We start from the raw sequence: 23,117 nt of genomic DNA, 5'->3' as shown, positions 1-23,117 counted from the left end.
CTTGAGTCCCATACTGTTTTATTATGAATTCTCAAAGCTGGAAATGTTTTGTTGCGTCAGAACTTTTCTCACCATTCATTGGTTAGTGAGCAGGAAGTGAGCTGACGAAGCAACGTTAGCTCGACGGGCTAAGTCCCGACAGAAATCTGACTTAAACTTTGCGTTAAATATGTAATTGATGTCTCAGACTCTGTTCTGGAACGTTTTCGGCAAATTATTGCGTTTACCTATTCGTTGAAAACAACTGGAATGATTCGTTTGCAGTTCATAATGTAATTAACAATCATTTACAAACAGACTGGACTATTAGCATCCATGGAGCTAATCTATTTCCGAGGTTAAAGCTTTTAAAATATCATGGTTTAGAGCTACAAGACGATTCCGTATGGGTTTGTGAGACTATGTGGGGAAGACCACGTCGTCTGTGGACCCTGTTGCCCAGCTGAGGATCGAGAGTCAGGGGACAAAGTGGACCTGGAAGTGTTGACCAAGGTATCAGCCCCTCTGCTCTGCAGCATCGCTTCAGCTCTGGTACAGTTCGCATTTTCTCCTTCATCAAATCAGGTGTTTATTTGTCTCACTCAGGTTTCAGAAACCCGGATGTCCCAGAACATGTGAAGGTTGTAAACAAGGATTGTGGAAAGGGGAATCCGAGGGGGAGCCAGGATGTCAGAGACAAAGAAGGTGGAAGCAGATGAGCCTGGAGTTTTCAGTTCGGATCCCCACATACCTGCAGCATCCACATCAGAACCGAAGGACGAAACACAAGATAGCAAAGATCTCAGTAAGTGGCACACATTACTTTATCTGGATTGGAACAAGCAAGTTCTTAAGAGTCCGACTCCGTCTTAAGGATTTTTTTGCAACTCAATTCTTCATCTTCAACACTGAGATCAAGTCACCAGAAGCTTTTAGATGTCTCAAGATCCAGACTTAGAAGTAGATGTGATTCTTCGTTTGCAAAGACCGGGGTTCCATAATGTCCCAGTCTATTTTACCTCTCCTTATCAGGTCTGCTCAGAATGTGGAAATATTGAGGTGCTACGAAACACTCAGTTTAACTCCATGGTATTCAAGACAAGTAAAGCATGAGTTATGAGAATTTATGTTACTTAACATCTCTGAGCTCCTCAGTAGTTTAAAAGCACTTGATTATTTCCCCTGACCACTCCAAAAGTCTCATCTTAAAACATTTCTATCCAAATAAGATAACCTTATAGAATAAATATTACCTGTAACCTCACCCAGCTGGGAAATTCATGTTTATCAGCAGAAATGTTAAAACATAATAACCAAAAATAAGAAAGAGGAAAATGTAAATTTGAATTTATCAGTATTGATTTTGTTTTGTTAGTTTATGTATGCATGTATGTATAGATTTTTTTCATTTAGTTTTTTTTAATCATTAAAACTGATGGCAAACAGTCATGAATGTACTTTTGTTGTTCACTCTTCCCAGTCTATCAGATATTGGTGATTAAAGAAGAGGTTCCTCATGACTGGAGCTCCTGTTTGGACCAGCATGGCCCAGAGCCCCCCCACATAAAGGAGGAAGAGGAGGAACAGTGGATCAGTCAGGAGGAAGAGCAGTTTGCTGTGAAGGATGAAGAGGAAGAGAAACCTAAGTTATCAGAGCTTAAGCAAATTAAAACTGAAGATAACAGGCAGATAGAAGCTCCAACCAGCAGCTCAGCTGGACAGATAAAAGAAGAAGCTGATGGAGAGATCAGTGGAGGACCAGAACCAGATAATGACTTGGAACCTTTGTGTGCTTCTCAAGAAAGTCGCACAATGGTTTACAACATAGGTGAAACATCTAATAAGCTTTCCAAACTCACATCTAAGATAGAAGCACATACTGAAGAGAAGCCGTTTGGTTGCAATATTTGTGGAAAAGGGTTCAAAAGTCAAACTGCTATTGAAATACACATGTTGACACACAATGGGAAGAGAGAACATAGCTGTGACCTTTGTGGTAAAATATTTAAAAAGAAGAGTTCTCTTCAGACACACATGAGAGTTCACACTGGTGAGAGACCATTTGCCTGTGCTGATTGTGGTAGAAGGTTTCATAGAAAGGCGATTCTTAAAAGTCACTTGGAGGTCCATTCAGGGGAAAAGTCTTTTTCCTGTGATGTTTGTGGTTCAGGGTTTAAAAGAAAAGAAACCCTTAAAAAGCACATGTGGATCCACTCTGCAGAGAAGCCATTTGTTTGTAGTGTTTGCAGTAAAGGATTTTCACGACAAAATCACCTCAAAAGTCACATGTGTGTTCACACAGGGGAGAAACCGTTTATTTGCAGTGTTTGTAGTTCAGGATTTGCATTACAGCAGAGTCTAAAGACTCACATGCTTGTTCACACAGGTGAGAAACCCTTCATTTGCAGTTTTTGTAGCAAAGCATTTTCCCTACAGAGTCATCTAAAAAGTCACATGCGCGTTCACACAGGAGAGAAACCGTTTGTTTGTAGCGTTTGCAATAAAGGATTTTCCCTGCAAGAGAATCTGAAGAGACACATGCGCGTTCACACTGGGGAGAAACCATTCATTTGTAGCTTTTGTTGCAAAGGATTCTCACAACAAAACCATCTAGAGAGTCACATGCGTGTTCACACAGGGGATAAACCATTTACTTGTAGTGTTTGCAGTCAAGGATTTTCACGACAAGCTTATCTGAAAAACCACATGGATGTTCACACTCCACAATTTGGAGTTAGTTGACCTGTAACAGAGGAAATGCATTTAAAGACCTTATCTTACCACTATGCACTTTTCATTGTTTTCTATATTGTTGACTGAGATTTTGATGTAGCTAAATTCTTGCGTGAGGTCCACACTGGGAGGAGGCAGCATAACCAGAGGAACAGAGTTTGGCTGTTACCTTGGACGTTTGCTGGCTTTCTGCTGCAGCATAGGTAGACTTAAGGGGGTTTATGAACCACAAGCTTCCACAGAGTGTGATTTTTGTCTTTTGTTTAGTTATAAGGATTTAATGAAGCGCTTGTAAACAAACTTATGTAAGCTGTTGGCTGGCCAGTTAAAGGTTGGCTATTATGTATTTCTCAGGCACATTGTGTCATTTTATAGCACAATTATGTAACTGTTACATTCAGTTATTATAAAAATGTTGGATATATCAAAAACTTTAAAGAAAAGAATTTGTCTTGACAAATAAAAAAAACAGGTACACGAACTAAAAAATATGAGCTGTCCTGTCCCCATACATCTGACTGTAGTAGAAACCTATTTTTGTTTTTCATTATTGGCAGAGTTGCCCAACTCTAGTCCTTGATAGCCATCATCCTGCAACTTTTAGATGTCTCCCTTTTCCAACACACCAGAATCAAATTGTTCATCAGCATCTTTTCTCTTCGCAAAGGTTATGAGTCATTCATTGGATTCAGGTGTGTAGGAGCAGGGACACATCTAAAAGTAAAAGGATAGGAGATCTCAAGGACTGACTTTGGACACCTCTGATGTGGTGATTAGGAGTGTTTACCATAAAGTATCTGGCTAAAAATGAACCTCAGAAATGTGATGACAACTATATTTCTTGCCTGTTTGTTAAAGTAGATTATTATTTATTATTTAGAGAGACCAGTTGACCCAACAGTCATGTTTTTGACTGTGGGATGAAGCCGGAGTGCCTGGAGAGAACCCAAGCATCCACAGGGAATACATGCAAACTCCATTTAGGAAGGCTTTGCGTGTATTCTATAGGTAACAAATTTGAGCCAGTTTGGTGCAAGGCAACAGTGCAACTAACGTCAACAAAAGTTTCTTTCAAAAGGTGTAGATTTTATCTTAGTGTTTGTTTGATATCAATAAACCACATAAAATCATATGTGATTGTTTTACTGTGATGGTAAAAAGACGTATGTCATTCATTTTAATATGTCAGTTGTGCGAAATTCACAAAACCAGAAGGTGGTGGCAACATTTTAATCTTAGCTTCCTATGTTTACATTTGAGTCAGTTTTATTTTCAGATTCTGGTTCTATAAAGTCCACTGTGCATGTATAGTGAGCACAACTCACTATAAGTTGCACCCACAGCTTTTTTTTAAAACTGGAAACGTACACGTATAAGCCACATGGTTCAAAGCGTGGGAAAAAAGTAGCGGCTTATAGAACAAAAAATACGGTGATTGTTTTTTTAACCTTTGCATTGGATATTCCTTTATTTTCTGGGGAAATATTTTTGCCAAAGTTGTCGAGGTTAAAACAATGGATCACTTAGGTGAAGTTGGCCTAAAGAAAGTGGTGCCAAAGATGTTAACATGCTGAGGAAAATAAAACAAATTTTGGAGAGGATATTTATGTATTCATAATGTAAAGCAGTTTGAATTGCTTTGTTGTGGAAATGTGTTACAAATAAACTTGAAAAGAATTTTTATTATTATTTTTTTCAGTAACAACCAGAATTTGCAGTCTGTCTACTCATTTCTGCTTTACGGTGTGGCACTATGTTTACTCTTAATCACTATCGTATGATTATGTGTAAACATGATAAATATGCACAGCGGCACATTTTGAGGAATTAAGTGAGGTTGTTTGGAAGTATGAAATTTATTGAAAATATAAAACACCTGCTTCTGAAAGCCATCAAATGTAAAATGCACAGCTGTAAAATAGGAGAGCAGTATTTTTTTCAGTCCATGAGTCAACTTTGGTTTACCTCTGTTATGTAGCTTTACATTCACATGCACAAAGCCAGCAGTTTCACTGGGTGTTACGTTGAAACACATGGTTAGTAAGCAAAATAACAGCTTGAAAAGAGAAATGCCCCACGTACCTACAGCGTTTCAAACTGTTTCCTGATCAGACTTCATTTTCATGAGGGATGACCAGAGCTTTCAAAATGTAATAAGTTGGTAAAGTTCACAAAATCCACTTTTGTTTGCTGTTATAGTTTTAAGAAGTTATCTGCCTTTTTCACTTGTTGCCTGTATCCCATGAACAACACTTCTTCATAATGGAATTCAATTTCCAATCAGCTCTTAATGAAAAAAACCCAAACTTTTCTATTAATGTTAAAGTGCTCTGCAAAACTCTTAATATTTTAACAATGAGTCAAAACTGTCTAAAGGCTCCAGTTTATTATTAAATCATGTATTTTTAATTTCGCACCACCACTAATTTAAATATATCTGCCTGCTGATGGCTCATTTTACCCCAGCAGACCTCGCAGTCTCACCTCTGCACTCAACCCCCTTCGGGACAGAACTGTCCAGAGCCACTCACAATATGGCGGCGACATCGGACCAGCTCGGTTTAGCTTGACTGGCTATATCCCGACGAAAGACGCTTGTTTGTGTGAAATATATGTGATAAAAACGTCCTCACTGAATCTCCCAGACCATCTCGGGAAGGATGTCGCTTTTACTTGTTTGCTGTGAAGCTCTGTGATTATTTCCAGCCGACATTTGCAGCTCGTTATACGGAGCACCATGGAGCTAAAGCAGCAGAGAGGAAAGACCTGGTTATCGTTTGTGGACACTTCCTCCTTCATTGTGATCCAGCTGAGGACAGAGAGACTGGAGGCAGTTTCAGAGTGAACCCAGAAAGACTGACCCAAGGTATCAGACTCTCTGCTCTGATTTCTATATTTTTACTCAGGGAAGCAGCACTTTGGAGTAGCTCTGTACTTTCATTGAAATTTTATGCTATTATTACTATTATTATTTTTCAGTCATGGTCATGAATGCCATGCTCATTAAGGATGGTCCTTTATGACTATCCTTTTTCAGGATGGTCATGAAGAAAGCCTGCAAACAAAAAGACACTGAAAACAAAGTCTTAAGTCAGAGTCTTCTTCAAATGCGCTGCGATACTTGCCGCTACAACACAGCCATTACCATCTACAGTAACACTAAAGAAATTTGATTTGATACAAATTACAACAACATTTAATTTCCCTTTGGGATTTGTAAAGTGAATTTAATTTGAAAATGTGTCTGATTCTACTTTCCGGCAGCAAAATAACTGAAGACCCATCTTATATGGAGAATCTCAAGTGGAGCGAGGATGTCTGAGATGATGAAGGGTGAAGCAGATGAACCTGGAGGGTCCAGTTTGGAGGCTCCCATTTCTGCAGGATCCACATCAGAACTGGAGGAGGAAACACAAGACAAGAAAGATCTCAGTAAGCGACTCAAAAACAGTCACTACAGGCTTCTTAGTGTTATGTAAAATTAAATTAAATCTAGAGACAAATTTAAGTCATGTATATACCAATAAATTTAAGCTTTTGTCTGACCCAATTATAAATCTAGAAAGTGTCTTTGTTAAGCAACTTTTCTGAGCGATGTCCACATTTGTTTCAGTGTTGCCACTCCATCAGATGTTGGTGATTAAAGAGGTTCCTCATGACTGGACCCCCAGTTTGAGCCAGCAGGACCCGGTCAGCCCCCTCATAAAGGAGGAAGAGGAAGATTTGTGGATCAGTCAGGAGGAAGAGCAACTTACTGTGAAGATTGAAGATGAAGAGAAACCTGAATTATCAGTGATGTATTGCAACAAAATTGAAGACAACATGGAGGCGGCAGCTTTAACCACTTGGTCAGTTGAACAGATGGAAACAGAATCTAATGGAGAAGACTGTGGAGGACCAGAACCAGACAGGAACCAAGATCCAGTAGACTCTTGTCAAGAAAATAAGAAAAATGTTAAATTAGGTACAAGAGGCAGAAGAGCTAAGAGTTCCAAACATACAGCTCAGACTGGAGTCCATGTAAGAGAGGAGCTATACTGTTGCAGTGTTTGTGGTAAACGTTTCAAACATAAGACTTCTGTTAAAATCCATATGATGATTCACACTGGAAAGAGAACACATTACTGTGCTCTTTGTGGTAAAGGATTTATTGGAAAGTGCCGTCTTCAGACACACATGCGACTCCACACTGGAGAGAAACCATTTGTATGTGAGTATTGTGGTAAAGCGTTTCATGCAAAGAACTTTCTTAAGACTCACGCAATAATCCATTCAGAAGAAAAACCTTTTTCTTGTGAGGTTTGCGGTAGAAGATTTCATAGGAAGGATAGTATTAAACAGCACATGAGGATCCACACGGCAGAAAAACCATTTGTCTGTAGTGTTTGCAACAGAACGTTTGCACAAGATGTTGTTCTAAAGAGACATATGCATGTTCACACAGGACATAAGCAGTTTACCTGTAGTGTTTGCAGTAAAGGTTTTTCCCAACAAAATGTTCTCCAGAGCCACCTGCGCATTCACACAGGAGAGAAACCATTTATTTGTAGCGTATGCAGTAAAGGATTTTCCTTACAAAATGTACTGAAGAGACACATGCGTATTCACACTGGTGAAAAACCATTTATTTGTAGCGTCTGTAGTAAAGGATTTTCACGACAAGAGAATCTGAGGAATCACGCCCGTGTTCACACTGGAGACAGACCGTTCGTTTGCACTGTTTGTTCGAAAAGATTTTCTCGACAAGGATATTTGAAAAAACACATGGAAGTTCACGCTTCGCCGTTTAGCTGTAGTGAGTGTAGTGAACGCTTTGTGAAAGAAATCCAGTTGGAGCGACACATGAGGCTTCACACAGAGGAGAGGCCATTTAGCTGTGACGTCTGTAAAAACAGATTTTTTCGGATGTGTCATCTTAAAAACCACTTGCGAGTACATTCAGGAGAAAAACCATATGTTTGCAGTGTTTGTTGTAAAGCATTTTCGCAACAGATCATTCTAACAAGGCACATGCATGTCCACACAAGAGAGAAGCCGTTTGTTTGCAGTGTTTGCAATAAATCGTTTTCACGACGCGGAGATCTGAAGAGCCACATGCATGTTCATGAAGAGTGCAACTAATTGTGTTTTTGAAAAACACATTTCCACTTTAGTTAGTTGTGCTTAATGTGATTTAAGGGGCGTGTGCCTTAAATCACATTAATTGTTATTCAATTTCAATGTTATTCTTGGACTGAAATTTGTTGAAGGGCTTTTATTGAAAGCACTCACTGCATTGAGTGTTTCAATATTTGAGGCTGATTTCATCTCATGTTCTCATTTTTAGTAATCCACTTGAAATGTTACATATCATCTGTTCATATTTTTAGTTTTATGCGACATGGCCGAAATATTTGTTTTGGTGCTTCAGGTTCAAATCATTCATAGTGTGTGTACATAATCTACTGTTTTGAAATATACTGAAACCTATTAAATACATATTTCTAAGTCTAAGTATGTTTGGACTAAATTAGATTGTGTTTAATTAAAGTTCAAATTGTGAAGTTCATTGAAAGTTCAGTGTTTCTTTGCTATGCAAAAAATTAAATGTTTTTTTTGTGATGGTTGCTGTGATAGAATAAATATAAGTTTTTATCAATAATTATTCTTTCCCTGAAAGGCTAATACTGAAATTAGAACATTACTCATCATTCATTGGTCAACGAGGAGGAAGAAAACGGATGTCACAATGTTAGCTTGATAGAAAAACGTCCTAATGTTTGTCTGTGATTAATGTCAGGCTCTCTTCCTGACAGACTCTACTAGGCTGGACTCAAAACTACTGACCCAGGTATCAGACTCTGCTCTGCAGCATCAGTCCAGATCTTCTGCTGCGTTTTACTCTTTCTACTAAAAATAATATTAATAATATTTGTAGGTATGTTTGAAGAGTTTATATTTCCATGCACACTACCTGCGATGCTACCAGTTCTATAGCAGATCCAGGCTTTGACATCAGATATAGTTAAAGTTTTATTTTTTCTGCAAAACTGTTGTGGGCGTCTGTTTAATTATGAGTTAAGAAGATTAGTGTACCAGTCTTAACAGATACAGACATGTATGAAATTCTACATATTTGTGGAGGAGTTATTTTAATTTATAATTTACAGTGGAATAGTCAAACTCTAATGTTTAACTAGTGGCCAAAATGAAAAATCTTTTCCAATATGAGAAAGTACTGTATTATTTTGTTCTTGTGTTTTTCTATCAACGGGTTTTACTTTTTATTGTAAATAAAAACCATCTTCTCAAACCATCTAAACAACAGTTTATCTAAAAATGTAAGCATTTAGTAACTAAGTGTCCACTATAAAATTATAGGAGAAAACTCAGTTCTTTTGAACTCAGAACTGGAATGATATAAATCACCTGCTTTTAATATCCTTTAAATGAGTTTTGTCGTATTTAAACTGTATTATTTTGAAAAGCTGATGGTGGGTAACGGACGTGCTACTTCCTGTCGGAGCTGTCCGTCTTGTTCATTGGTCATTCAAGAGGTAACCGGATGTAGCTATATTAGCTTAACTGGCTAAGAACCGAGAGAAAAGCGTCTGAAGTTTGTGTAAAACAAGGATTTAATATTTAATTCATTACCAGTCTTTTGGAATATATTACTCCTGCATATTTATTTTGGATGGTTGTGATTATTTCTAGACGAAATTCACGTCACCGAACGTAATTAGCCTTTATTAGCAACATGACTAGACTTTCACCTGAAGAAGAGAATCAGTGTTTTCGATGTAGATGCGTTTAGTAGTTCACAGTTCAGTTATTTAAGACAAGTCCACATGCTGAGATTGTGAGACTGTGCGAGGAGAACCACATCGTCTGTGGACACCACCTCTAACGTTGTTGTCCAGCTGAGGATCGAGAGACTGGGGACGCCCAGAACTACTGATCAAGACATCAGACTCTGTTCTGGAGGATCGATTCAGCTCTGCGACAGGCTGAAACGGAAATACAGAAGATACGGCTTGTTTGACTGAACATGTGAGGGTTGAAGACAAGGACTGTGAACAGGAGAATCCCAGGTGGAGCGAGGATTTGTGAGATGATGAAGGTTGAAGCAGAAGAACCTGGGTTCAGTTTAGAGACCCCCCTACCTGCAGCATCCACATCAGACCTGGAGGAAGCACAGGAGGGCAAGAATCCCAGTAAGTCACACATTGGTTTGTATATAATTAGGGATCCTGGAGGGAGGTTATTGTAGCAACTGCTTCTGCCCATTAGTCTGCTTCTTTAAATTATTCAGTTTAGCAATTAAATTAGTCTAATTAACCCTACATTGAGCTTGCTCTGGTTTTCTTCAAGGATTGTGGAATAATTTCAAATTACGCTTCATGAATGTTTGCGACACATTGGATTTTATTCTTCCTTTTATTTTGTCAATTAGTTGCAGTAATTTTTCCTGCACATTTATGTTGTCTATGACCTAGAAATTAATGCTTATATGACACTACACTTTTTCAGTTGCATACTTTCCTTCAATTTCTATAATTATATTCACATACATGTCCAGGCATTGATATAACACTTTGATAATGCCAGCTTCATTTCCACAGAAGCCCATTCTCCGTTCTGTGCTGTAATTGGGTCAACAGCTTTGTGCTAAATGCACAATTTGGCCGGTCCAGACCATTAGTAAAAGGGCAGATATCTACAAACATTTTCTTTGTTCTGAAGTCCAGATATTTTAGTTTTACTACCAGAACATGAAGGTAGATTGAAACAATTTCTAGTGTCATCTCTTCTGGTTTTCATTGGTGTAAAAAGCTGCTTTTATATTGCCTCAATTTGTTTACACCAATTTTTGCAGACTATCACAAGTTGGTGATCAAAGAAGAGGTCTTCCCAGACGGGAGCTCCAGTTTAGATCTGCAGGACCCAGGACACCCCCGCATAAAGGAGGAAGATGAGGAACTGAGGATTAGTCAAGCTAAAGAACAGCTTACTGTGAAGAGTGAGGATGAAGACAAACCTCGGTTATCAAAGCCTAATGAAATCAAAACTGAAGACAACAGAGAGACCGAAGCTTCAACCAGCGGCTCAACTGAACAGATAGAAATAGAACTAGATGGAGAGGACTGCATAGAACCAAAACCACGCGGAAACCTGGGTCCGGCCTGTTCTCAAAAGAACAAGGCAACGATTCACAATAAAGGTAAAAGATCTAAACTGCATTCAAAATTCACAGGACAGATTGGAGTTCACCCTGGAGAGAAGCCATTTGGGTGCAATGTCTGTGGTGAACGATTCAAAAAGAGGTCTCATGTTAAAGTGCACATTATGACACACACAAGAAATGAAGAACATGGCTGCGATCTTTGTGGGAAAGTATTTAAAAAAAAGAGTTACCTTCAAATACATATGAGACTTCACACTGGTGAGAGACCATTTGCCTGTGATGATTGTGGTAGAACATTTCATAGAAAAACCATTCTTAAGAACCACCTGGCAGTCCACTCAGGAGAAAAACCGTTTTCCTGTGATGTCTGTGGTACAAGATTTAAAAGAGAAAAATCTCTCAAAAACCACATATGGTTGATTCACACTGCAAAGAAGCCATTTTCTTGTACTGTTTGCAGTAAAAGGTTTTCACAAGAAGAACATCTGAAGAGTCACATGGGTGTTCACACAGGAGAGAAACAGTTTGTGTGTGGCTTTTGTAGTAAGGGATTTTCACTAAAATCAAACCTAAAGACACACATGCGTGTTCACACTGGAGAGAAACCCTTCACCTGCAATATTTGTGGTAAGGAGTTTTCAAGACAAGATCATCTAAAGAGTCACATTCGTGTTCATACGGGAGAAAAACAATTTATTTGTGGGGTTTGTAATAAAGAATTTGCACTAAAACAGAATCTGAAGACACACATGCGTGTTCACTCAGGGGAGAAACCATTCACTTGCAGCATTTGTAGTAAAGGATTTTCTCAACAAAATCGTCTCAAAAGTCACATGAGTGTTCACACAGGAGAGAAACCTTTTGTCTGTAGTGTTTGTAATAAAGAATTTTCGCAGCAGCGCAATCTAAAAATTCATATGCACATACATACAGGGGAGCAGCCATTCCTTTGTAGCATCTGTGGTAAGGGATTTTCATTGCAAAGGAATCTTAAGATTCACATTCGCGTTCACACCGGAGAGAAACCGTTTGTTTGTCATTTTTGTAGTAAAGGCTTTTCACGACAAGATTATTTAAAAAGTCACATGCGTATTCATACAGGAGAGAAACCATTTGTTTGTGGTGTTTGTAATAAAGGATTTACGCAACAACAAAATCTGAAAAGACACATGGAGGCTCACACTCCATAATTCAGGTGGAGCAAATGTTTAGGTGGGGGAAATAAAGACAAATCAAAATGTGCAACTCCTTTCAGGGGTGCACTAATTTTATTGTAATATGTGTAAATTCAGAAGAAATCAAACATCTTGAATTTCACATGATATGTAGTCTCTACTATGGTGCATTTCTCAAGCTGGAAATCTAAAAAGATCAATGTTCTATCTGGAGATGTTTCAGTTAAAGTGAAACAGTAGACTTTGGTTCTGATAAATGGCGAATTTAACTACAAGAACCTTCCAATCAATCAAATGTTTAACCACAAGTAAGAAAGCAGTTTTGGTTCTGATTTTTGTAAAGCAAAATGTCCATACCTTTTTCAGGACTCAGAGCTTTTATTGTGTCCATCATTTTTTAACAATCGTTCCCCAGTCCATGAACCACACTGACCAGGAGGTTTGAAATATTTTCCAGCTTTAACAAACCTGGGGTTAAATGAAAATGACGCAAACATCTTCAAACGTTTGTCATAAATAGTGAGATTGAGGGGAGGGCACTGACTGATTTTCGTTTTATTTGAGCAGTTTTTAAAGTTTATTCAATCCTAAGTGTGAATATTAAGAGGATTATTTTTTTATTTTTCTACGTACTTCTGGATCACTGAGCTCCTAACAACAGAATCAAAAGGTGGCAGCAACTGTCAGTAACTACAGCTCCTCAATGATGTACTTACAAACTTCTCTGCAGTTTAGATGCACATGTAAATAAATGCAATGGCGCTAGAATCCTGTGAGCTCTGAAACAAATAGTTTCACTTTGTCCTGAACATCATGTCTTTCTGACTCCTGCAAAGTGAATGTTTGTGAGCAGATATTGATGTTGACATCTTGGCAGAACTTGATCACTATAGCTTGTCCTTCCCGTTTTCCTCTTCATAGAAAAAAAAACATTTTTATGTCACCTTGTACAAAATTATGTGCTTTACTGAAAAGGTTTATTAAAAAAACAAAAGACACTTTTGCCTAGGCATAAATCAGTGACGTGCGGTGAGCTTCATGGCTGGCGAGGTACTGACTTTATAAAAAACAATAGACTCCCTGCATGTTATTGTTTACATAGGGATCTTTCGCGCATGCAGACAACATTGAAGGGCAAAAGAACTATTTTCACATGCCATCCATCGCCGCGCTGCCACGGTAGAATATTCTGTTAACTCAATGAAACTTGGAAATATAGATATTATTTTAGTGCTATGCTCTTTTTATAATAAATGTAATTTATGTTTATGTTTATTCAGTAAATGTCCTGAGGTTAGTCTTCTTAATCAGGGCCATGAAAACACAGTGAAATTATATTAAAACAATTTTCCAAATAAGAATTTGTTTCACTTCTTTCCCATTTGTGCGCTTTGTTCTGAAAGGTTGAAAGAGGAAGTAGAAATAGCTATGGTTACATTAGAGATCTCTCAGATTCTCCATTTAACGATTATTACCATTGGTAGCTTGCTGCACAGAATGTCATTAGTTTTAATGAACAAAATGAATAGACTTTTTGCTAAAATAGCAGAGACTGAATGAGTGTTTGTGACATTGAAGTTTTTAAAAGTTCAGGCTGTGGCGCTTTACAAGTCGACCCCGAGTTTATGACACTGGGAAAACTACCTCACCATGTTCCTTAAAATAAAATACATTGTTTTAGATCAATTCAATTTTTTTTTATCACAGTACACTTTAATATGTATTTTTCAGATTTATTTAAAGTGAAATAATGGAGACTCAGGTCCATATAACACAGACACTCATAAAATTAAGTATAACTTATTTAGGACTGGCTTGTTTAAATGGGATTTTTTAAAATATTTTTTAAAATGTCTGCATAATGGTATAATTGAAAAGAATGAAGTGAAATTCGCCTATTGTGTGAAGGTAGCCCTTTACAAGCTTCACATGTAGAATATTTTTATTTTGGGTAATGTTATCAATGAATGTCACCAAAAGTAGAAAAGCAACCTAAGAATATAAATGCTCATGTAAATAGAAGAATATCATTTTGTTAATTACACCTCAAATAATGGCTTGTTAATAAACCTGAGAAGAGGTTGTTTTTCCTTTTTCTTTTGAATCTATTGTAATTCTTTTGTTGTGAAAACCTCCAACCCCAGCAGCGTGGGCATTACCACTGCGCATGTGCGCCCCGTGAAGATTCCTGCGGTCTGCAGGTAGACGCTTTCGAGCGAATCGTTTCAGTCCTTTTAAGATCGTCCGGTTGGTTCCGCTGAGATGACGGACTGTGGCAAGCCGATTTAACATAAATTCGTTTCTTTGGCAAGCCGATTTAACATAAATTCGGTTTCGTCTGACTATCCGTAATTACGTTCCAGATATCTGAAAATGCATTTTGACTAGACAAAACTACATTTTGACTATCCGGAATGGTAATTTAAGATATCTGCTTTTACATTCTGACTAGTAAGAATAATTCAAGATATCTTCAATTACATTTTGATTAGTCAAAATTTCTTTCAAGATATCTCAAATGACGTCACTGGATTTGTAATTTGACGAGACACGTATCCGGAATTACAATTTGAGATATCTTGAACGTAATTATCACTAGTCAAAAGTACAATTTCAGATATCCGAATTAAGAATGACGTTGAAGCCCTTTGTGCCGACCAAACTGTTGCCTTTTATGTTTCCTGCACAAATTGTCCATAAATGCCACAAATTAGAAAGAGCTCGGCAATAATGGACATGCGGAGAACGCAAAACTTTATAAACTATAAGACTGCTAATGATGTCTGCAAAAAATGTCCTGTTTATTCATTTCTGACAAACTGAATGCACTTAAAAACAACTTTGAAAAGCTAAAACTGCTTTGTCAATTCCATTTTTCAACATGAAAGTTGTGCATTTTTAAACATCTTTTTTCGTTTTTTCTATTTTTTCATTGTTTTATTAAACTTTCAAATTGCCACGTAAATCAGTGACGCTTTGACTAGACAGAATGCCAATTCAATATCAGTAATGTCATTTTTGACTCGTCAGGATGTTGATTTAAGATATCTTAAATAGAAGAGTTGAATAATTCAAGATATCTCTAATTCATTTAGAGATATCGTAAAAGGAATTTTGACTAGTCAAAATTATAATTCTAGATATCTCTAATTTAGTTTTGTCTAGTCATTATTTGCTTTTAAGATATCTATAATTTAATTTCCACTAGTCAAAACTACATTTCTTCTATCCAAAAATACATTTAAGATATCTTGAATTATGGACTAATTAGAGATATCTTGAATTAAAAATTATGACTAGTCAAAATTTAATTGTAGATATCTGAAATGTGTATTTCACATAATCAGTAATTCATTGTAGATATCTTGAATTGAAGTCCCCATACAAATCAATGGTAAATCTGACGTCATTTTGACTAGTCAGAATGTAATTGGAGATATCTTAAATTGCTAAAACGTCTAGTCATAAAACAATTTGAGATATCTGGAACGTATTACGGATAGTCAGGCAAAACCGAATTTATGTTAAAACGGCTTGCCGTAAATGACCAGCTAAGCCAATCAGGTATTGGTGACGTATTGGTCACGTGATCTTCCTGAGGCAAACTCAAAGCCCGAATCAAATGTCATAGATTGACGTCTTGATAATGTAATCACAAATCATGTTCTTTTGCAGATAATGTGACAATACCAATCAATATAAATTATATATAGATACCTATAGAGAAATAGATATCTATATCAACATATTTATATTTTTGTATAGATATAGGCCATATTATAATTTACATATATTCATATATAATTTATATTTGATGGTTAGAAAATAATTAATGACTAAATGATGGCGGAGCGGCTACAGGACTTTTACGTCAATCTATGACGTTTGATTCGGGCTTCGAGTTCGCCGCAGGAAGATCACGTGACCAAAACGTCACCAATACCTGATTGGCTTAGCTGTTCATTGGTCACGTGACACTTCTCTGTCGCATTCAAACTCCGAATCTGACGTCATAGATTGACGTCAATGATCAGCAGAAGCAGAGCCTTTGAATGTTGGGCATCTGCGATCATTTGGTCACAAATCACTTCTCTTGCCTTGCAGTAAATGCTTGCAAACACAAAGCCCATTAGAGACTTAATGGGCTTTAGATTGGTTGATCCTTTCTCAGTTTACAAGCTATGCATGGTTCAAGAGAAATGTCGGGTCATGAAAGACTCGTTTGACCGCCGATGACAAGGCGGTCAGTGTCATGTGATTCTGGTCACATGACACATGGTGGGCTGGGAAATAAGCTTCCATACCTTTGTATGGAAGCTTATGGGAACTATAACTTATGGTACATATATAGAGATATAGATCTATATATATATAGAGCTATCTAGATATATCGATATATCTAGATAGATATATCGATATATCGATATAGATATATATATATTTGGACCTTTAATGACACACATTTCTGAAGTTATCCCCCCACTCCAAAGAAAATAACATTTCATCAGCATGGAGCTAAAAGTTGTGTTCTTATAGAGCTTCATAAAGTCCAAAATGTTTTAAACTGCTGTAAAAGCCTGTTGTCTTTTGTTTGCTTTTAAATTTGTCTGAATTTGTGTTGCTGCCCTGAGCAACTTTATTTACTTTATTTTTCTGCTTGTTGCAGAATTGTTTCTTTAAAGCCTCAAAAAGGTGCTACAGGCCAACAAGCTATCATTATGTGTAAAGAGATTTTCTTTGGTTGTGTTAATGTCAGTGTAAACACAAAGTCCATCAGAGACTTAATGGACATATATCTACGTATATATATATATATATATATATATATATATATATATATATATATATATATATATATATATATATATATATATATATAGAAAAATGTTAGTGTTGGAGTTTCATTTACATTTGAAATATTGTCAGGAACATGCTGCATTTATTGGCACTGTTAGCACAAACATTGCAATAATGGTACATTTAAGTTTGAGGAAATAAACCAACCTACTCTGTAAAGCTCTGAACACATTGTTGCAATGTCTTGAAAATGCACAACTCTCTGACAATGCCCTGTAGGTTGTAAGTTGACCTTCACATAAAGGACCACTTGACGTTAACAAAGCTGTTCTTTATCCTGATTTGCAAAGTTTGTTACCCTGAACCAGTCACAGCCATGAGTTTTTCCAGTACAGTAATACCTGTAAGAAAATATGGTGAGACAACAGCAACACCCCCCCCCCCCCCTCACAAATAACAAAAAGAAATTGTGGATCCTTTCCTGATGAATGAGCACATAGGTAAAACTACCACAGTTTGACAATATGGGTGGTATGATGAAACTTTCGCTGTGTTTACCGTGATGTGTAGTCCTTGCGTCGTTTTACCCATAGTGAAAAGTTTTATATGGTGTCTGGCGTAGGGAGTCGTTCCCCATTCGGCGTCCAGATGTATCCCTCATCTGCTACGAGTGCAGACCAGGACATGATCCTAACCTCATTCCTCATGTACCACTTTTCCTTTTTTTTTTAGTTCTGTCCATTTCCTTGGTGTTCAAGGCTGACCATGGAATCATGAGGCCAACTGAAGAATCAGGGTCACACACACCTGAATGCCCCCTTTTTGAAGCCTGCTTGTGTTGACCCTGTATAAGGGAATGGTGAACACAGACACGGGAAACAGACACGGACACGACGTTACGTCTTTCACTTCCAGTTGTAATGCATCTTCAAGAACAGTTTCAAATATTACATAACCACATACCGAGTGCTGAACATTGTACAGAAACATTATGGTTATCGCCATACAGTAATAAGAAATGTAGCACCGGCCGTTGCTAGCCAGAAAGATAATGCGGGTGTAACGCTTAATAAAATTCAAACTACTGCAAAGAACTCAAAGACTCCCTGCTTATTCGGCAAACAGAATAAACTTAAATACAGGTCTGAACCTTATAAGTTGTAATTTTACCTGTATAAGGGAATGGTGAACACAGACACGGGAAACAGACACGGACACGACGTTACGTCTTTCACTTCCAGTGTTGTAATGGAGGAACAGAAGTAACGCGTTCCACTACCCCGAGTCAGACGAGACCAATCGAGACACACGATCAGACACGATCAGTAAACAGACAAAACTAATCGAGGCACGATCTGTAAATAAACTCTCAAAATTTTGGATTTCATATTAATAACATTAAATGCGTATTATTCATATTAATAACATTAAATGCGCATTATACCCTACAACATTCTCCCCCACAAAATAGATGTTGTCCCCAACATCTTGACTCGTTCAATGTTGGGAAAGTATTAAACATATGAAGCAACACATCAGTCTTAACAACATATTCCTCAAACCATTAAATCTACTGACAGACTGGAACTCTTTTCATACATTTTCATTTTGAGGGTAAACACCCAGTGTCAATAGTTTAAACCTTAAAGGCACTACTTGTCCATCATATTAGTGATCATCCTGTGACCCCATAACAACAGTTCATTGAAAAGTGGATTGTAGCTTGGATGCCAACATGTCGGTTCACATAGAGAATAATCCCTTATCGTGAATGTTATAGTAAACAGTCCCTTAGATTATGAACCCAATGTGTGTCCATTTTTTCCGGCTCAGTGGTACACCATGTGCTGTGCTCTCATCTCTGGTAGTCATATGAGATGTAGTATGGGTGAACAATGTTCATCCATGGCATTGTGAAGCATGTGGGCTCTTGGGGAGTCCTTAGGTTGTAGCAGACTGGAGATCCCAGTCTCTCATATGTAAAAAAATTGGGTTTCCTGTGAAGCCGTTGAGGTCGTTGAGCTTCCTGAGGACCCTGAACTCTCTCTGTAATGATCCCTGGTGAAGCAGGTTGTTCAGTGCATTCTCCATCATTTGTTCCTCATTACAAGTGCCAGACTCCTCATAGTCCATCAAAGTTGTTTCTCCTTGCTTGTGATCTATGTCAGGAACTGTGCTCTCCTCAAACCAAATATCTCCTAGTTCTTGGGTTGTGCTTGCAGGCATAGGATGCTCTTTCTCAGACTGAGCTGAATGGTGAAATAGCACAGGATAGTAATCGTCAGCATCATCATCATCCTCTTCCTCTTCCACCTTCTCCACTCCTTTGTTACTTAACACTTTTCTCTTCTTCTTTCTAGCCTGGACTGAGATCTCAAAGGGCAAAGAGTCACATGGGAGGAGCAGATTGCGATGGAGGACCCTTGACCTTCTTTGACCTTTTTCAGGTTTCAGTTCATAAACTGGGACTTTTCATTCACTTGGCGTACAACAACATGGACAATGTCCTCCCAGTGATTTCTTAGTTTCCCTGGGCCCCCACGAGGTGTCAAGTTGCGTACTAAAAACATGATCACCTGGCTGTAAGACTGAACTTTTTACTTTGCTGCTGTACAATTTCTTACTCCTCAGGCCAGCTTTCTGGGCATTTTCTCTGACGATTCCATACGCTTCCTCCATGCCTTGCTTCCACTTTTCCATGTAGCTATGATGATTATGGCCTGCTTGTTCTGAAGTCAAGTTAAATAGCATGTCGACTGGCAATCTGGGAGAACGCCCAACAAACTGAAAGGGGAGAAACCAGTCACCTCACTCCGAGTCAGTTGTATGCATAAATCAGTTTGTTAATGAATCCTTCCAGTTGTGTTTCTGTTTGTCTGTGAGTGTCCTGAGCATCTGGAGTAATGTCCGGTTGAATCTTTCGACTTGTCCATTCCCTTGCGGGTGGTAAGGAGTGGTTCTGGACCCAGCAACTCCACAGTATTTTTTCAGGTGTGTGAATAGTTGATTCTCAAATTCACCACCTTGGTCATGGTGAATACGGGTAGGAAACCCGAATCTCATGGCATAATCATTAAAGATCTTGTCTGCTGCAGTTTTAGCTGATTTGGAAGTGGTGGCATAGGCCTGGGCAAAGCGGGTAAAATGATCAATAATCACTAGGATGTACCCATAACCCCCGAGGCACTTCTCAAGATGCAGGAAGTCAACAGAGACAAGTTCTCGACTTGGTTTCTTATGTTTGAGGCATTCACATTTTTTCATGACATAGCTCTCTATCTCGCGCTGCATATACGGCCAATAAAACCTGTCCCGTATCAGAGATGATGTTCTGTCGACACCTTGGTGGCCCATTTCGTCATGAAGTTCCCTCAACACTGTATTTTTATATTTTTCTGGGAGTACAAGTTGTTTTTTTCTTTCTGTCTTCCTGTGCAACACCCCACTCTCATCAATGTCCAACTTGTCCCACTCTCTTAGCAAGCACCCCACGTGTGGACTAAGTTGTTTGAGCTGTGCACGTAACGGTTTGCTTGCTGTTAGTTTGAACTGGATTACTGGTCCCAGAACTGGATCATTTCTTTGGTCATCCTGGATCTGTTCTGGTGTCAGTGGGATGATGGGTGTGTCAGGTGTTAAACCTGCATATGGTACTGAGACAGCCATGGACCACGACACACTGGACTCATTTTGATTTTCCACAGCCTCTGTAGTTGCCCCAATGACATCAGATGGCATTTCTTCTGAACACTCCTTCATAAAAGACTCCACATCAAGAGGCATTCGAGATAGACTATCTGCATCCACATTTTCCTTCCCTGGCCTGTATTTCACAGAGAAATTAAAATCTGCCAGCTCTGCAACCCATCGACAGCCTGTTGCATTTAGTTTGGCAGTGGACAACACATATGTGAGTGGATTATTGTCACTATAGACAGTAAAAAATGGAGCATAATATAAATAGTCTCTGAATTTCTCTGTTACAGCCCATTTAAGGGCGAGAAACTCCAACTTCCCCGAGTGCAGATGATAATTTTTCTCTGCGGCCGTTAAAGTGCGTGAGCCATAGGCAATTACGCGAAGCTTCCCATTCTGCTTTTGGTATAGCACGGCACCTAGACCCAGGTTGGACGCATCCGTGTGAAGAACAAATGGCTGTGAGAAGTCTGGGAAGCCAAGAATAGGGGGGTTGACAAGAGAGTCAATGAGTTTTTCCAGGATCAACTGGTGTTTTTCAGTCCACTGAATGATTGTGCTGGATGGGACAGCTCTGTTGCCACTTTCTGTTGTCCACTTTTTCTTTTTGTTCATTAATGGCTCATGCCTTGTAGGTGCTTTCAACAGGTCATATAAAGGACTAGCAATACGTGAAAAGTCTTGTATATATTGCCTGTAATAGCTTAAGAGTCCAAGGATTGCTCTCAACTCACCAACATTCGCAGGGTGTTTATGTTTTAGGGATCTTACAGCATCAGTATCAGCTGGGTCCATTCTGTTGCCCTCAGCAGATACGATCCTGCCCAGGTAACGCACCTCAGCTTTAAACAGGTTGCACTTTTTAGGTTTTAGCTTGATCCCATGCTGCCTCAGACGCTGCAACACAGCTCGGACATGGCTGACGTGATCTTCAAATGTCCTGCTAAACACAAGAACATCATCAAGATATGGCACACACATTTCATCTCTCAAATCTGCTAAACATTGCTCCATGCAGCGCTGAAAAGCAGCGGGTGCATTCATCAGGCCGAACGGGATTCGTATCCATTCATATAGACCCCATGGGGTCACAAAGGCAGGTTGCTGTCTCTGTCCATGAATCCCTGATGGTATGCTTTCCCTTGGTCCAGTAATGAAAAGTAGGTGTTTCCCCCAGGTTATCCATTATATCTTGGACCCTGGGAATTGGGTGGCGGTCAGGATGTGTTTTTTTGTTGAGCTCTCTGTAATCTATACATAAACGCAGGGTGCCATCTTTTTTTCTTACACAGACAATTGGCGAAGAGTAAGAAGATGTGGATTTTTCAACCCACCCCTGTGCTATGAGATCCTGCAGGTAGTCTTTCATTTCCCTGTACAAAGGTTTTGGTACAGACCGGTATGTTTTTGACACAGGTTCATCATCCTTCAATGAGATGCTCATTTGCAAGTTGTGTATGCAACCAATATCTTCATCAGTTTTGGAGAAAGACTCGGATTCTTCTCTTAGCATCTGACCGACTATTTGTCTCTGGTCCTCATCCAGGTGAGTTAAATCAACAGGAGGGTCCCACTGTTCATCTGCAGGGGCACCTTCACGGGTGCTCTGGACCTGGATGTGATTGACTGATTTACCTGCCGGTTGTTGGGTTGTGCTGAATAAATCAGCTGGATACACAGACTTTACAGACTGCACAGTTCCCACAACTGTCCGGCCGGAAAGTGTAATATTGTGGTTTGTGGGATTTTGAACACTTAACACAAACTTTGGGGCGGTTTCTGCCTCCACTGATACAAGGGTATCACAGAATTCCAATCCTTCAGGCCACTGTGGGTTCACAAGAGGCTCAAAAAGCAGAACTTTAGCCTCCTTGGACTTTAAGCCCTGGATACGACACTCAATCTGGATGGTGGTCTGTTTCGGCACATTTACTCTTTCATTTACTGTCCTCACATTGTGTTCACATGTTTGACCGAGGCTGACAGCAGAAATAAAGGCTTTTACCTTATCATTTTTGAGATGAGGGAATGCAATTTTTACTGCCTTTACAAGTTTGTCCATATCGCCATATATTGATTGGCCTTCCTGGTTATTCTGCACGAGATGTTCAATTACATTGAACCCAATGATTGGACATTGCTGTTGGTTGCCTTTCAACACAAGCACAGGTATCAGCAGTTCATCATCCATGGTAGTCAGCTTGAAAGGGACTTCCAGCCAGCCAGAGTATGGCATATCGGTGCCATTAGCAGCTTCAATGTGTAATGGGTCTAGGGGGTCGTGTAGCTCAGTAACATCCCTTAGCGGCAAGTCAGGTAGGTAATTCTCTTTCCAGACCTCATCTATAGCACATATTTGTGAACCTGTGTCCCAGAGTGCTTGAGTATTCAGTCCGTTCATGAAGCACTTGATAATACATTTTTTTCCTACTAACTCTCTTATAGTCTGGCCTTTAACAGGAGCTTTGATAGTTTTGGGTTCAGGTTTTTCATGTAGCTGCCTGACTTGTTTAACACCGAAACATGAGTGTGATTTGCAGTCAATTTTGTGAACAGGCCAATGCATTTTCTGA

The 23,117-nt window shown here is 38.8% G+C and overlaps 3 protein-coding genes across 5 annotated transcripts; all 3 read left to right on the top strand.

Annotated features, from left to right (window-relative positions):
• The first annotated feature begins 108 nt into the window (after nucleotides 1-108).
• LOC129367899 (gastrula zinc finger protein XlCGF57.1-like) lies at nucleotides 109-3,844 on the top strand. 3 transcript variants are annotated; one of them, XM_055042574.1, is made up of 4 exons: nucleotides 109-272; nucleotides 367-492; nucleotides 586-784; nucleotides 1,460-3,844. In XM_055042574.1, the coding sequence occupies exons 3-4, from the start codon at nucleotides 667-669 to the stop codon at nucleotides 2,719-2,721; spliced, it is 1,380 nt and encodes a 459-aa protein (XP_054898549.1). In that variant the 5' UTR covers nucleotides 109-272; nucleotides 367-492; nucleotides 586-666; the 3' UTR covers nucleotides 2,722-3,844. The 3 variants fall into 3 exon arrangements, with proteins under 3 accessions (XP_054898549.1, XP_054898546.1, XP_054898547.1); XM_055042571.1 differs by having other exon boundaries at nucleotides 109-492; XM_055042572.1 differs by having other exon boundaries at nucleotides 109-784.
• Nucleotides 3,845-5,259: 1,415 nt separating this feature from the next.
• Nucleotides 5,260-8,210, top strand: LOC129367889 (gastrula zinc finger protein XlCGF57.1-like). The gene is made up of 3 exons (XM_055042559.1): nucleotides 5,260-5,578; nucleotides 5,977-6,144; nucleotides 6,326-8,210. The coding sequence occupies exons 2-3, from the start codon at nucleotides 6,027-6,029 to the stop codon at nucleotides 7,831-7,833; spliced, it is 1,626 nt and encodes a 541-aa protein (XP_054898534.1). The 5' UTR covers nucleotides 5,260-5,578; nucleotides 5,977-6,026; the 3' UTR covers nucleotides 7,834-8,210.
• Nucleotides 8,211-9,257: 1,047 nt separating this feature from the next.
• Nucleotides 9,258-14,138, top strand: LOC129367891 (gastrula zinc finger protein XlCGF57.1-like). The gene is made up of 2 exons (XM_055042561.1): nucleotides 9,258-9,905; nucleotides 10,568-14,138. Exons 1-2 carry the CDS (start codon nucleotides 9,803-9,805, stop codon nucleotides 12,064-12,066), a joined length of 1,602 nt encoding a protein of 533 aa, XP_054898536.1. The 5' UTR covers nucleotides 9,258-9,802; the 3' UTR covers nucleotides 12,067-14,138.
• The last annotated feature ends 8,979 nt before the right edge of the window (nucleotides 14,139-23,117 follow it).

Source organism: Poeciliopsis prolifica, unplaced genomic scaffold, assembly GCF_027474105.1.
Source record: "Poeciliopsis prolifica strain line A6 unplaced genomic scaffold, Auburn_PproV2 SCAFFOLD018, whole genome shotgun sequence".
In the NCBI taxonomy this organism is placed as follows: domain Eukaryota; kingdom Metazoa; phylum Chordata; class Actinopteri; order Cyprinodontiformes; family Poeciliidae; genus Poeciliopsis; species Poeciliopsis prolifica.
The sequence above is the reverse complement of the archived record's forward strand: the minus strand, read 5'-3'. Positions and strand labels throughout refer to the sequence as shown.